Source organism: Macrobrachium nipponense, chromosome 47 (genome assembly GCF_015104395.2).
Source record: "Macrobrachium nipponense isolate FS-2020 chromosome 47, ASM1510439v2, whole genome shotgun sequence".
NCBI classification, from domain to species: Eukaryota; Metazoa; Arthropoda; class Malacostraca; order Decapoda; family Palaemonidae; genus Macrobrachium; species Macrobrachium nipponense.
Genome location: NC_087222.1, coordinates 1,031,048 through 1,047,916, shown reverse-complemented (window position 1 = coordinate 1,047,916; position 16,869 = coordinate 1,031,048). Strand labels below are relative to the sequence as shown.

General features: G+C 41.8%; 1 protein-coding gene across 1 annotated transcript in view; it reads left to right on the top strand.

The window, feature by feature from the left end:
- The window catches only part of LOC135204659 (zinc finger protein 260-like), an 89,962-nt gene extending 73,099 nt beyond the window's left edge, over positions 1–16,863 (top strand). Inside the window, exon 2 of the mRNA XM_064234809.1 lies at positions 15,978–16,863. Within this exon, the coding sequence (XP_064090879.1) occupies positions 15,978–16,856 (879 nt within the window). The 3' untranslated portion in view covers positions 16,857–16,863. The remainder of the gene's footprint in view (positions 1–15,977) is intronic.
- The last annotated feature ends 6 nt before the right edge of the window (positions 16,864–16,869 follow it).

The following is a 16,869-nucleotide window of genomic DNA, read 5'->3' as shown; positions in this document are numbered from 1 at the left end:
CGACATCTAAGCCAACGAAGGGATCCTCCTGTGTTAGGATGAAACCCACCTTATCCATGAAAAAGGCACTTAGGAGCTTTGGATCTTGGCTGCTCTCCAAAGAAGAAGCGGGGAGGACGATGTTTGCCTTCCCACCGTCTAAACTGTCTGGGCATACTGGTTTTTGGTACGAGACAGGAGAACCCTTGGGTCTGGGTCTCCCATCTTCGGCCGACTCGGACTTTTCAGCTTTAGTAGATGCAACCAGGAGATCGGCACTTAACTCTGCAAAGACCACTTGGGCCATGAACGAACTTGACCACATACAGAAAGGAATGTTCAAGGTTCTAGAGGTTTTTAACTTCTTAGATTGGTCTCTGGGAGTCTTGGCTAGGAAGACACAGGCTCCAGAGGCTATTGCTCCCGAAGATCTTCACTGCATCTTATCCTGTATGGATAAGTCCGTAAGGGACGGAGCGAGCGAGATCGCTTCTTTGTTTGGTGCTGGAGTGGTCAAGAAGAGAGCCGTGTACTGCTCCTTCTTGACGAAGTCTGTTTCTCATGTACAGAGGTCTTCTATGCTTTTTTCTCAACTCTAGTCTCAACTCTTCCCCAAGAAGTTGGTCCAGGATATTTCGACCTCTCTTTCAGCCAAGGATACCCAGGACCTTCTGGCTCAGTCGGCGAGGAAGCCTCGACCCTCTTTCCCCGTCAAGAGTAGAAAGGAGAAGACAGTAACGCAGGAACCCTTTCGAGGGGGTTCTTTCTCCAGACCCTCCTCGTTTAGGGGACGACGGCCCAGCAGGAGAGGGAAGACCTTCTCAAAATCGGTTAAAACAACCAAATAGGGAACAAGTCCTTCAGACAACGGTGGGTGCCAGACTACTAAGGTTTGCAGACGTCTGGGCCCAGAGAGGTGCGGATACCTGGACCCTCTCAATCGTAAAGAGGGGTTACCTCATCCCTTTTGCCTCAAGACCTCCCTTAACGACCACTCCAAGGGAGTTGACGGCCAAGTACAGAGACCCCATCATGAACCAAGCCCTCCTTCTAGCGGTAGATCAGATGCTAGAAAAGGAGGCAATAGAACTAGTTTCGGACCTTCAGTCAGCAGGCTTTTACAACCGCCTTTTCCTGGTTCCAAAATCCTCAGGGGGATGGAGACCGGTTCTGGATGTTAGCGCCCTGAACTTCTTTGTGGAGAAAAAGAAGTTTACGATGGAAACCACGTCATCGGTGTTGGCTACTCTTCGTCCAGGGGACTGGATGGTGTCCATGGACTTACAGGACGCTTACTTCCATGTGCCGATCCATCCTTCCTTGAGGAAGTTTCTCAGGTTCATGATGGGGGGAAAAGTGTATCAATTCAGGGCTTTGTGCTTTGGCCTCTCGACGGCCCCCCAAGTTTTCACGGGAATCTTGAGGAATGTTGCTCAGTGGCTTCACTTGGAAGGGGTGAGGATATCCCTTTACCTAGACGATTGGCTTATAAGGGCCAACTCGAAGGAACGTTGTCTGGAGGACTTACAGAAGACCTTGGATTTGATGAGTTCGCTGGGACTCCTAGTCAATTTTCAAAAATCACAACTAATCCCCAATCAGGAATGCCTTTTATCTGGGGATCTGGATGAACTCTCAGAGTTTTCGGGCTTTTCCGTCTCCGGAAAGGATAGCCCGAGGCTTCGAGAAGGTGGCAGCCTTCTTAGGGAAAGAAGTATGCACGGCGAGGGAGTGGATGAGTCTGTTGGGGACGCTCTCCTCGCTGGAGCAATTCGTTTCCCTAGGAAGGCTGCATCTGAGACCGCTCCAGTTCTTTCTTCATCAGAATTGGAGTCGTCATTCTCAGGATTTGACGTTCTCTCTAACCGTGACTCGGCAGATCAAGGAGAAACTTGTGTGGTGGGCAGATCCCAACAGATTTGTACAGGGTCTGTCTCTGCAATCCCTGAAACCCAACCTAGTGTTGTTCTACGATGCGTCTGAGACAGGTTGGGGCGCGACTCTGGGAACTCTAGAAGTGTCAGGCACCTGGGTGGAGGACCAGGTGTCCTGGCACATCAACAGGAAAGAGCTGATGGCTGTTTGGCTGGCTTTGAAAGCCTTCGAGTCCCACGTCCGAGACTCCATCGTTCAGGTCAACTTGGACAACACCACAGCTCTGTCATACATCAGGAAACAGGGGGGACACATTCCTTCTCTCTGTATGAGACAGCAAGAGACCTTCTACTTTGGGCCGAAGAAAGGAATGTCAGGCTCCTCACCAGATTCGTACAGGGGGAAAGGAATGTAAGAGCAGCTCTCCTCAGCAAGAAAGAGCAGGTCCTTCCGACGGAGTGGACACTTCATCAGGATGTATGCTGGAGCCTGTGGAGGTTGTGGGGCAGGCCGCATATAGACCTCCTCGCCACCTCAAGGAATGCAAGACTGGATCTGTACTGCTCTCCGATTTCGGATCCAAGGGTGATAGGGATCGATGCACTTTTGCTAGATTGGAAGGGTCTGGACGTATACGCGTTTTCTCCCTTCAAGATCCTGGGAGAGACATTGAAGAAATTCGCAGAGTCAGATTCAGTGAGGATGACCCTAATCGCTCCATTCTGGCCAGCCCAAGAATGGTTCACAGAGGTACTGGAATGGTTAGTGGACCTTCCAAGATCACTCCCACTAAGGAAGGATTTACTCAGACAACCCCACTTCGACAGGTATCACAAAAACCTCCCCGCTCTCAGTCTGACTGGCTTTAGACTGTCCAAAGTCTCGTCAGAGCGAAGGGCTTCGTCTTCAACTGCAAAAGCAATCGCAAGAGCAAGGAGGTCTTCCACCTTGCGAGTATACCAGTCGAAGTGGGATGTCTTCAGACTTTGGTGTAGGAGTAAGAAAGTTTCCTCTTCCAGTACCTCTGTGACCCAAATTGCTGACTTCTTCCTTTTCCTTAAGAAAGAATGTGGACTGGCGGTCTCGACTATTAAGGGATACCGCAGTATGTTAGCAGCAGTATTCAGACACAGAGGCCTCAACATTTCCGAAGATAAAGACCTGCATGACCTGATTAGGTCTTTTGAAACGACGAAGAAGCTTTCCTCAAGAACACCCAATTGGAATCTTGACGTAGTGCTTCAATATCTCAGCTCATCTAGGTTTGAACCTCCTAGATCAGCGTCATTCAGGGACCTGACCAAGAAGTCCCTTTTCCTTATGGCTTTGGCATCCGCCAAGAGGATGAGTGAGCTGCAAGCCATTGAAGGAAATGTGGGCTTCAAAGACCAGTCCATGGTTTGTTCTTTCCTCCCCTCATTCTTGGCAAAGAATGAGAATCCATCAAATCCGTGGCCCAGAAGTTTCGAGATTCAAGGATTGTCTTCCCTAGTAGGGGAAGAGCCTGAGAGGACTCTTTGCCCTGTAAAAATCATGAAATTTTATCTAAGGAGGAAAGAACAACTTAAGGGCAATAAGGACGTCCTTTGGTGCTCTGTGAGAGACCCCAGTAGGCCCTCGTCGAAGAATGCTCTTGAGAAGTCTTATTAAAGAAGCGCATGTAGCATGCAGTGAGGAACAATTTAAGCTTCTTAAAGTTAAGGCCCATGAAGTGAGGGCTATTGCCACTTCGCTAGCCTTCAACAAAAACATGTCTGTGCGAAACCTTATGGAGGCTACTTTTTGGAGATGGCAATCGGTATTCGCAAACCACTACTTAAGGGACGTGAAGATTACATATGACAAATGCTTCGCCTTAGGTCCATACGTATCTGCGGATTCGGTGCTGGGGCAGGAAGCTGAAGCGTATCCTTGTTAGGTATTTATTTTATATCCCCTCTTGTTTTGTTTGTGTTTTTTATGGTTGTGTGAAAGAGGATGCAGGTAGTTATCTCTTTCTTGTCTTATCTCTAACACGAGTTAGTTTGGTTAGGTGGTCGGATGGTTTTGGCTCCTTGCGGTAGTAGTTGACAGGTTCTGTCAAGTAAGCAGACGAAATCCCTTTGACAAGATCCTACTTGGATTCTACTATGTAAGTGGATCAGAAATCCCTTTGGTAGATCCGGAGAGTCTTTCAGCAACAGGTCACGTCCTCGCTGTAGCTCTTCAGGCAATGCAGACTCATAGACAGTACCCATGAAGTCTTCTGCCTAAACAGGTAAGAACCAAGGTTTTTATATCCTACAACACCAGTTGTTTCCCTTTTCTATATTATTTAGCTGTCTCTTACCCTCCACCAAGGGTGCCAATCAGCTAAGTATATATCTGACAGGAAAGTTCATGTACAAAAATGATATTGTTAAAATACAATAAAGTTTTGTACATACTTACCTGGCAGATATATACGATTAATGGCCCGCCCAGCCTCCCCTCAGGAGACAGGTAGAAGAGAAAATCTGATTAGAAAACGGGATTGGTTCATACACCCGCCTCCCAGCGGTGGGAAAGGTAGACCACCTGACCTACCTGTCTCGTGTGCCGCAAGATTTGAAATTCTGTCGGGAACGTCGGAGACTATAGCTATGTATATATCTGCCAGGTAAGTATGTACAAAACTTTATTGTATCTTAACAATATTATACTTATGGTGTAGCTGGAATTACGGCCGTTGAATCTTGAACAAGGTGGTTAGACAGTAACTACCATGTGGCAAGCTAGCCTGCCTGGATGTAAACACTCCACTTTGCTTTCTTTCGTCCGTCTTCCGATGAAGACGTGTGTTTGCGAGCTCCGGCTGACTGGTCGTTGATTTTTTTTCCCTGTGGGATCCTTTTGGTTTATTTTTTTTTATTTAAATAATTATGCATATACGGTGTTTGTTATTAATACTAAACAAAGGTTTGTCCTTGGTTTTTCAATTAATATACAAACCCACTTTTTGTGATAGCCTTTGTAACTGCCCCTCTACTTGTGTTAAGAGTCAGCAGCTAAGGTATGTTAATATATTATTTACATTCTTTCGCTCTTTAACATTGGCTCAGACCTGCATGAGGACGAGATATGTATTTATCGTGAGGATGAGACATGTATTTAATGTAAGTGATATTAATCCTGTAACGGGACATGTATTCATTCGGAAATTACGCTTACGCTTTGGAATTACCAAGGGAACTTGAAAGGTTTGTCTGTGTTTTGTTATGGTAATTCCTCTTTTCCTTCTTCCTTTCACTTACTATTGGAAGAAGGTAGAAGGATGGGCGTGCGGTGTTGATGTTGGGGGATCTCCTCTCACTTCTGAGGGCGGTGCCCTTGGATGCGTGAGGAGTATCCTCATTACTTTCATATTTTTGTACATGAACTTTCCTGTCAGATATATACTTAGCTATAGTCTCCGACGTTCAAATCTCGCGGCACACGCGACAGGCAGGTCAGGTGGTCTACCTTACCCGCCGCTGGGTGGCGGGTGTATGAACCAATCCCACTTTCCTGTCAGATTTTCTCTGTCCCCGGGAACGACAACAACTGTTGTGGTTTCCTCTCAATAGACTTTTCGATTCTCGCTTGCCTGGAGATTATTTTGGACCTTTTTGGTGACGTATTCGCTCTGTTTGGCTTGGCATACGCTGTTTTTGGACTGGTTTTGACTTTGCACTGGAATTTTCTTGAATAATGTCTGATTTAGATTATGTAACTAAGACTCCTGTTTTGTTTAGGGTATGTTCAGTTGAGGGTTGTAAGGTGAGGTTGCCGAAAGCTTCGGTCGACCCTCACACTGTGTGTGTGAAATGCAGGGGGAATGAGTGTGCATTTAGTAACCCTTGTAAAGAATGTGAGGTACTGAATGAGGATGAATACAAGGCTCTTTCTTCATACATTAGGAAGTTAGAACAGGATAGAGTTCGGAAAGCCTCCTCTAGGAGTTCTAGTAGGTCTAGAGTGAGTGAGATTGAATCGGAACCTAACATTAATGTAGATTTAGAACCTTCTTCCCAGGTTTCAGCCCCTGCTCCCCGCGCCGAAGACGAACGGCGGCTTTAAAGGCTACCATTCAATCTATGGAACAGAAGATTCGCCTGCTAGAACAAGGTAAGAGTGATAGTGTTGGTGATCAGTGCAGTGTCCCCAGTGTTGTGGAGGGTGCGTCTGACCGGCTCCTTAGTGCCTCCAGGCCTAGACCTCTTCCAGACTCCCAGTTTCAGTGGAGGAGGAAAGTCGAAAGCCGCAGGAGGGTTAGGGAGAGCCCCCACCGGTCAGGCGTCCCCTCGGCAGATCCTGAAGTACGCTCCCAGGCTGCCTCGGATCGTGTCAAGAAGAAGATCCTGCATCAGTGTTTCTCCTCGTCTTCTTCGCTTTCACCGAAGCGCGGCTGGAACTCTCCGGATGCGTCGTGCCCGTTGAAGAGGGCTTGGAAGGCGCCCTTCAGTCCTTTGGCTTCCAGCCCAAAAGTCTTCCCTGAAGAGGCTTCTTTGGAAGTGAAGAGGCCCAGGATATCCTGTGATCGCTCGTCTTCACGCGCCCCTCGCTCTGCGGCTGCTTCGGAGGAAGATCCTGTGGATTTGCCGACTCGAGTCCTGGCGGGACTCCAGGCTCAGATCTCAGCCCTGGCGGACTCTCTGGCCTTAAGATCTCGTAGGAGGAAGGACGTATCTCTCCCAGTCAAGAGATCTAGACGCCTTTCATCTGAGGATCGCTCTCCTCGTCGTATGCGATCTCCTTCGTATCAGGAGGTTTCGGCCGAGCGTAAGAGCTCGCGCGAGTGGCACCACTCACCTGGCTCTCTCTCAGCAGCGTCAAGGCGCCAGACTTCGGACAGGCGCTCTTTGGATGGCGATGGCTTTTCTCTGGATCGGGTACCTGCTTCCGGTAGGCGCTCCTCTCTGGCTTATCTTACGTCCTTTAGTGTGCGTCCTAGAGAAGAGAGGCGCTCAGGGCAGAACAGGCTCCTTTCATCGTCTCCTTCTCGTCGTTCTTCTCCTCAGCATCTCCGAGAGCCTAGAAGGCGCCCTTCTCCGAGTAGGCGCTCATCACCTGGCTACCAATCTCCTCGCGTTTCGGACCCTGTACTGAGTAGGCGTTTTTCTCCTGTGAGTCGCTCCTCTCCCTTCAGACGTCAAGAGTCTGATAGGAGCCATGCGCCTGGTAGGCGTCCTTCTCCTGGCAGCCGTGCTCCTGTGTATAGGCGCCAAGAGCCTCGAGTTCTTCGTTCTCCTGGTAGGCACTCATCGTTCTCGAGGCGCCCTACTCCTGACCGTTCTCCGCTTGGCAGGCGTCAAGAGCCTCTCAAGTGCCCTGTTGATGGACGCGGACTTTCACGTGTTAGGAGCCCTGCCTCTCCTTCAGTCAAGATTTCGTATACCTCGAAGAGGGAGTCCGATCTCAGACAGGCCAGGTCGGATAGGCGCTCTTCGGTTTCGACTCGCCGCTCTCCTGTTGATTTGACTCCTCTTACGAGACGACATTCTCCAACCTCACGCTCTGCTCCTGCAAGGACCTCTACTTCTTCTAAGGATCCTCCACGCTCTCCTCTTCAAGAAGGCCAGGAGGGTTCAAATGAAGAAACGAATACTTCGGCAGCAGTTTCTTCTTACAAGAAGCTTACAGAGCTTCTTCTTCAAGAGTTTGGGGATTCCCTTAGCCCCACTGCTCCTCCTTCTCTGCACTCGTTGTTCTCCACGGGAAAGACAACGAAGGGATCGTCTTGCATGAGAATGAAGCCGACCCTATCCATGAAGAAGGCGGTTAGGAGTTTTGGATCTTGGATGTGCTCCAAAGAGGAAGCAGGAAAAACGGTGTTCGCCTTCCCACCGTCGAAGCTATCCGGACGGACTGGCTTTTGGCACGAGACAGGAGAGCCCTTGGGGCTGGGTCTCCCGTCCTCGGCCGATGCAGACTTTTTGGCATTGGTAGATGCCACGAGAAGGTCAGCTCTGAACTCAGCCAAAACGACTTGGGCCATGAATGAGATCGACCACATTCTGAAAGGTATGTTCAGAGTGCTTGAAGTCTTCAACTTCCTTGATTGGTCGCTGGGAGTCTTGGCTAAGAAGACGCAAGTGCCAGACACCCCCGTGAATAGTTAAAACCTGCGAATAGTTAAAACCACCACTAAAAATGCTTATGATTGCCTATCTTGAAAGTTCAGATACTACATGTTTACCTTTAATAACATCCTACTTCAAATATACCTAAAATTACTAACCTATTACTGCATTAATCTTTGAGGTTATATTATTAATATCATTTCAAAGTCATCTTAAACATTTTACCATTAAAAATATATACCTACAGCAAATAACAGAGAAGAGAGAGAGAGACGAGAGAGAGGAGGAGAGACGAGAGAAGAGAGAGAGAGAGAGAGAGAGAGAGAGAGAGAGAGACCAATGAATGGCAACAACATATATCTGACCATCAAGAGTGAAATTATGAATTATTTCTGAGACAGGGAGAATAATAATGGAGAGAGAGAGAGAGAGAGAGAGAGAGAGAGAGAGAGAGAGAGAGAATAATTCCTAGACTCCAAGTCCTTCCTCCCCTCTGCCAATTTGTATATCAAACTGTCATTTACTCCCCCGCCCACCTTCCTCCAAGTGGCTAAAAAGACTGGGAATCACTATTTTTAATTAATCTTATTAATATTTGAAAATTAGTTATAAGGTAAATCATTTATTTACACTACAAAACAAATAAACATATGTAAGAGAGAGAGACCTTACCTGACAGACCTTACATGTTGTTCGGGTTGCCCCAGGTCCCTCAGTGTTAGGCACCTCTAATGTCTACCAGAGAGTTGCTAGTACATCTTCCGGTATATTTTGCATCTTTCAATCTTGGATGGTCGGGGATGCAGTTTAGATATTTGTCGAGCTTATTCTTAAACACATCTATGCTCACTCCTGATATATTCCTCAGATGAGCTGGTAACGCATTGAATAGACGCTGCATTATCGATGCTGGTGCATAGTGGATTAATGTCCTGTGTGCTTTCCTTATTTTTCCTGGTATAGTTTTGGGCACTATTAATCTTCCTCTGCTTGCTCTTTCTGATATTTTTAGTTCCATGATGTTTTATGCTATTCCTTCTATCTGTTTCCATGCCTGAATTATCATGCAGCGTTCTCTTCTCCTTTCTAGACTATATAATTTTAAGGATTGTAGTCTTTCCCAGTAGTCAAGGTCCTTAACTTCTTCTATTCTAGCTGTAAGGGTGAGGCCACACCAAACGCGGCGAGCGTGGAGGTTGGAGGGAAGAGGTTCCCACGGCAGTTTGAATCATAGGTATCTTATGCAGGTGGCCACACAAGACTAGCGGGAGGGCTCGACCCTCTGCAGTTGCCGCCAGGCGATGTAACATGTTTTAAAATACCGCGGCGGTTCAGGCGTCTTCAACCAAAACAACCCCATTTTCTATATGATTAGGGAAGGACTATGTTACTTGAATGTTACTTCCCTTTATTGAATATATTGATAACTATGTTGTGAAGTTAGTTCCCGTATTAAGGAACTTTCATTTGTAACCTAGAAATTGTTTAAAGCATATTATCATTGTTAAGTAACTGATATTAGCATAGAAACGATTAAGTTTTAAGTGACTACATTTATTATCTATTCAGTAAAATATCGAGTTAATTATTCCATATCTGTAATGCATGCTTAAATTAGCAGTTATTTCAGCACCTCTCATTTGTGTACTTTCAGAATGCGTTCAATGAGTTCTTATATGGTCTAAATACTTTCCAGGGGATGAGTTCATCACTGAATTTAAAGTGAATATAAGAAAAGGACCACACTACGTAAACAGACCCTCCGACTTGACATGGTCACTAACGTACAGATGAACTGGCAATCAGTTGCCGAAGTGTACCTGTTCAGTGGTAGTGGCTACAAAAGAATCATTTAATTGGGGTGTTTCGGAAGAGAGCTTTGTGGGATCCCTGTGATCCATTCCATAAAATTACTTTTTTTCAAGAAATGGAAGAGGAGTAGAACGAGTGGCCCTCAGATGTAGCCATCGGTGTCATGCATTCGACCCCCAAAAACTTAAAGGTGCCAACTATTATAACTATACGAATCCTCAGTGCAGCAGTATCACTTATTTATGAAATATTCGTGGTACTTTGTACTTTCTTTATTAATGTTAACAATGAAGCAAAACTGATTTTTCCTTGTGTTACTTTCTTTTATGTAGTTTCCATTAAACTATTTTGTTTTAAATACCGGTAAATCGTTTTATTTCAACATAATTCAGACAATAATCAATTATACATCTTATATAATTTGCAATTAATTCTCGCTCTTTTGTTTTTCTAAGTATCTTTAAGGAAGTAACCCTATATGCTGTTAGTTTTGCAATAATGAAAAGTTAAAATCCACATTTTCTTTTCACTTCCCCTAAAGTAATAACTATATGGGAAGTAAAAAAATATATATATGGATTTTAACCTTTTATTATCACAAAATTCACTGCCAAGCAAAGAACCAAAAGACCGTTGGGATATACGTACTCTATCGTCAAGTTTGACACTTACGATTTCTATTAAAGGCAATTTCCTATCCAAACGTTACTTTGCAATGAAGTATATCTTTGACTGCTGAGAGTGACACGCGGGAGGGAAGGAGGGAGGGTGGCGTTTCTGGTGTGGCCATGTGTAGTTTTGACGCTGCTCTCCCGCCCGAGACGTGCCTGCACCTCGACGCTCCCCGCGCCCGGTGTGGCCTTACCCTAAAGGACCTTTGTACACTCTATTTGTACAATATCCTTTTGATAATGTGGGTACCATATCATATTGCAATATTCAAGTGGACTACGAACAAATGTTTTATAAAGCATAATCGTGTGTTCAGCTTTTCTTGTTTTGAAGTGCCGTAACAACATTCCCATTTTTGCTTTACATTTTGCCAACAGAATTGCTATTTGATCATTGCATAACATGTTCCTATTCATCATCACACCAAGGTCTTTAACTGCTTCCTTTTTTGTGATTGTCTCATTATTAGGTCCCCTATATGCATATAGCTTTCCTTCTCTGTCTCCATAATTTATTGATTCAAATTTATCAGAGTTAAATACCATCCTATTTACCTCTGCCCAATCATATACTTTGTTAAGGTCTCTTTGTAGAGCATTCCTATCTACATCACATGTAATTTCTCTACTTATTCTTGTGTCATCAGCGAAACTACTCACTACCGAATCCTTAACATTACTGTCTATGTCTTCAATCATAATAACAAACAGTATTGCAGCTAACACCGTACCTTGTGGCACACCGGATATTACCTTGGCTTCTTCCGATTTCTCATCGTTTGCAATAACTATCTGTTTTCTGTTGTGTAAAAATTCTTTTAACCATCTTCCTACTTTATCCACGATATTGTGTTTTCTAATTTTCTTCGTTAATATATTATGGTCCACCTTGTCAAAAGCTTTTGCAAAGACTAGATAAACCACATCTGTTTCATTTCCGCTTTTCATATTTTTGAATATGTTCTCATGGTGGACTAACAGTTGGGTTTGTGTACTTTTTCCGGGTATGAAACCATGTTGTCCATAGGGTAATATATGCTAATTTGTGCTCATCATAGATCTTGCCTGTATCTACACTTTGTCTTAATAATATTGCAAGTGGCTTTGCGATAGAATGAACTACTTTCTTTAACAAAATAGCAGGAACTCCATCAGGCCCTGCTGCAGCTCCATTTTTAATTTCATTAATAACCTGCACAATATCAGCTTCATTAATATCTATGTCAGCTATATATTCACTATTTTCGTCCCTTACTTCTATATCATTATCTTCATTATTTATTCTAGGGGTGAATTCTCTCTTATATCGTTCTGCCAATATGTTGCAAATTTCCTTTTTTTTCATTCGTTAATCTCCCTTCAAATCTTAGAGGGCCAATTTCTATTCTTCTTTTTATTCATCTTTTTCGCATATGTCATATAGTTTTGGGTTTTGCTTGATATTTATTAGGGTTTTTTCTTGCCATTAATTCCCGTTTTTAATTTTCTTTTGATTGTATAATCTTTTGTTCTGCATTTTCTATCTTACTTTTTAGTTCTATAACTTTCCATGCATTTTTTTCTTTTGCAAGACCTTTTTTCCACTTTCTGATTTTCTGGAACAAGATCCTTCTGTCTCTTGGTATGCATGACTGATGTTTACTTTTCTTCTTCGGTATATATTTATCCACTATTTTCTCTAATATTTTATATAATATCTCCGTATTTACCCTTATGTCATCACTTACGAAAATGTTAGCCCAATCTTTGTTTAATTCTTCATTTATTTCTGACCATTTTATATTTTTACTGTAGAAGTTGTATTTTCCATATCCTTCCCACTTTTTCATTTCTTGCTTATCTCTGTTTTCACTTGCTTTGGAATGGACTGTTAATTCTATGATGTTATGGTCTGAAATATTCGCATTATAAACTATTATTTCTTTAACATAATTCATCTCGTTCACAAATACTAGGTCTAAAGTATTTTCCTTTCTTGTTGGCAGGTGATTTATTTGTTGAATGTTGTATTCTAGTAGCATATCTAATAGCTTTTCGAATTGCCTCTTATCTTCTGCACTACTATTACTCTCTTTTTTATATGTATAAGTACAACTACAATCTCCTATTCGTTCTTTCCAGTCTACGAAAGGAAAGTTGAAGTCTCCAGATAGGAGAATAATCCAGTCCTTGTGATTTCTACATATATCATCCAATTTTTCTATTATTAAGTCAATCTCTTTAGTATTAGGAGGTCTATATATTACTATGTTCATTAATTTTTCAGATTCAAATTCTACCGCTATTAGTTCACATTCTGAGTTACTATATTTCTCATATATTTTTCCTTGTTTTTTGTCTTTCCCATATATTGCGGTTCCCCCTTGATTCCTATTTTTTCAATCTGATCTATAAGTTTGGAACACTTTTATTTGATCATCATTCCCAGTCTCTTGGGAATACCAGGTTTCACTTATATTCATTATATCTATTTTCTTTTCAATTTGGGTTAGTTCTTCTAAATACTCTATTTTTCTTTTTGAGTTACTCGTAACTAAACCCTGCGCATTCATCACTATGATGGTTTGCGTGTTTTCTTCTTCATTTAATATTGGTAATAATAAGGATTTTCCCATGTCTCTTTCCTGTTCTGGTATGTTGTTCTTTTTTTTCATTTCCAGAAATTCTGACATTAAAAAATCCAACTTTTCCATAATATTTGATCTTCCTTCATCATAATTATTCATTTTGTGTCTGAATCTGCAATTTTCTCCGTATCTGCAATTTCCTCTTGCATAATAAATACAGTTATTATCTCTTGAGTAGAATCTTGGAGCTGATGCTTTGAAATGTTTTGCTGACACCTCTGCATATCTCGTTGATGCCGTTACACACACTGGTAACTGCCCTGGGTCCCTCACCTGGATATACGCCATACCCACAGTGCCTTAAGGGTCGTCAGTCCCATGAGATCGGACCCAGCACTGTGGGCATGGCTTGACTTAAAAATTTCTCGTCGCTCGACCACATCAGGTACTCTAGTTTTACAGGTGGAGAGGCATGCCATCCAACTCCATCCTCCATCAAGTTAAAAGAGCAGTCAATTCAATAGTCCAAAACCATGCCAAGGTTGTCAACGAAAGAAGAAGTGAAGGGGGAAAATTTATAAGAGGAGGAGTAAAGGAGTTAAAGGTCCTAATGTTTAGTTGGATCCACAGCAAAGACCATAGGCATAAAGGGGCATACTCTCTCTGCTGTGGATCCCTAAGCCCACCACCTCGTCAAGGAGTTAGGATCAGGGGGGCTATTTGCAGAAAATGCCACTGAGCAATGGAAGGGCAAATAGCAAGAATGAAGGCTCATTACAGTACGTAATTGTGATGCCTTGGAAACTAGCGATGAAATTGGTAAGTAAATGGGTTATGGAAAGATGTTATGCTTTGAGGGTTGATTAATTGTTATTTTAATTATGCTAGACTACTTTGCCAATTATATTTGAAAATCCAAATAACTGATAAAAACACCAAAAGTTGCCAAAAATATATATTACATAAAATAAAAGTTTGTTCATGACACTTACCTGCCAGATATATATATAGCTGTATTCTCTGAATACAGCTATATATATATCTGCCAGGTAAGTATGAACAAACTTTATTGTATCATGACAATATCATTTTTATAGGAAACATGAAGACCAAAAAAAAAAAAAAAAAAAAAAACCTTAAAAAGCAAAAAAGCCATGGTGTTTTTATTGACTGGTTTAAACCATAGTTTAAACCATTTGGTTAAACTATATGGTTTAAACTGCCAAACCTGGATTTGTCTGTAGACCATGTCTACTGAAAAATTTGCCTATTCGCTGTATCTTTCCCCAAGTATTACTGTATTTTCATACCATTTTCATGACTAAATACACATTTTGTGATAAAACTATTAATAATACTCGGGTATAAACATTTTAGAAGGTTTTTTACATTTTAACTATAAAAATAGGCAGTTCTAGCCATTTAATAGCAGTTTTAAGTATTGGTGGATTTTAGCTGTTTGCAGGGGGTGTCGTACCCATCCCCCATGAATATGGGGACTCCACTGTATACAAATCATACCCTTATGTCATATCTCCCATTGTAACACCCCTCTTTGTTTGTCAGGCCAAATGAAGATGGCGATGGCATGTGAGTAAGGGGAATTTGCTTCCTTATTTTTCCCAACCACCAGTTAACCTATTTCCAACTTGCACTAAAAGATACTCCTTCATAAAAAAATCTCTGGTTTGTATGGCTCTAGAAAAATTTCATATTTGAGGAAATGCAGCAGCACATACCTGTGATGCTGGTCTTAATAGCTACTCATGTATTGTATCCACAATAACAATCAGTGAAACTAATTTGAAAACTTTCATCTCTCTTGAAATTACTACTAAGTTCACCCTTGTTATTTTTTCTTCTTATTGTGTACTGCATCTGTGGATAGATATGGAGTTTTGTATAACTGGATCACATATAATGAAGCATTTGTTGTTTCCCCACAAAATTCTTATACTGGTCTCTTGCATTTTCTATTCTTGGCCTTTGATTTAATAAGGATTAGTTCATAAGTAATATTGTAATGTTAAGATAAGAAGGTTTACAGATGAGAGAGGGTGATTGTCAATATTAACGTCCAATCTATTGTTGCATTGTTGCCTCAGGAATGGTTTGATGCTGTCTGGACGACATTTAATTAGATTGTATTAATATTTGGATACTGTCAAATGCAACTTTGTTAATTGTCATGAGACCGTATAGGAACCTGAATTAAATTTATTCTGCTTCTTCAGTTCTGGCATTATGTTTCCTAACTATTTGTTGCATTCTTTGATTTCAGATTCTCTCTCAGAAGAACCCTCCTTCCTTCATCAGTCTTGGGCAGCATCGAGATTCTGGGAATGCTTGTTGTTTAATGGAACTGTATGTAACATTACAAATATCAGCTCTTAAAGTGTAAGAGACAACAGTGAATTATTGTACTCTTTAAAACTTTAAAAATTACAACAACAGTGAAATCTGGTTGTAGTCCTTCAAGATATTTTACTTAATTTATAACAGATTTATTGGATAATCATTTGTAAACAATTTTGTGTTAAGCGCTGTCAATTCAACACATTGTCATTACAGAAGTACAGAAGAAGACAGGATAAAAGGGTAAAATGAATCCAGAACATTCTTTAGAATTACCTTTACCTTTGAAAGGTGAAACTGAAGATGCATTACCATGCCCTTCCATAAATCAAGAAAACAGCAACATGGCTGCCTTTAGTGAAAACAGTAATGGTGACTTTTTGTCTATCGATCCATTCATGGACATCAAAATAGAGCCAGAGGTATTCTGTGAGGCTAATGAAGGTGGTGATGAATATTCATATGAAATGAATTCTGTAGTGAATGAAAAAGATCCACAAACTTGTGAAAAGGAAGTAAAACAAGAAAGAAGGAATAGTCACAGTGGAGAGAAGCCTTTCAGATCCACTGACTGTGATAAACCATTTTACAATATAATTAATCTTACAAGTCATATCACAAATGTTACCAAAGAGAACACATTTATATGCAGTGACTGTGGGGAAGCATTTTCCATGAAACTTAATCTTATAATTCATAGGAGAATCCATGCTGGAGGGCCTCGCATATGCAAGGAATGTGGGAAAGCATTTTCCAAGAAAAAAAATCTTACACTTCATATGAGAATTCATACTGGAGAAAAGCCATTCATATGCAAGGAATGTGGGGAAGCATTTTCCAAGAAAAAAGATCTTACACTTCATATGAGAATTCATACTGGAGAAAAGCCATTCATATGCAAGGAATGTGAGAAAGCATTTTCCAAGAAAAAAAATCTTACACTTCATATGAGAATTCATACTGGAGAAAAGCCATTCATATGCAAGGAATGTGGGAAAGCATTTTCCAGGAAAAAAGATCTTACACTTCATATGAGAATTCATACTGGAGAAAAGCCATTCATATGCAAGGAATGTGGGGAAGCATTTTCCACTAAACTAGGACGTAGAGTTCATATGAAAATACATACTGGGGAAAAGGCATTTATTTGCAAGGAATGTGGAAAAGCATTTTCCCACACATCAAATCTTACAGCTCATATGAGAATCCATACCGGAGAAAAGTCATTCATGTGTAAGGAATGTGGAAAAGCATTTACCCAGAAATCAAACCTTACATCTCATATGAGAATCCATACTGGAGAAAAGTCATTCATGTGTAAGGAATGTGGGAAAGCATTTTCCAGGAAAACAGGACTTACACTTCATATGAGAATCCATACTGGAGAAAAGTCATTCATGTGTAAGGAATGTGGGAAAGCATTTTCCTGTAAACCTCATCTTACATCTCATTTCAGACAACATACTGGAGAAAAGCCATTTATGTGCAGGGAACTGTGGGAAAGCATTTTCCCTTAAATCAGGACTTACA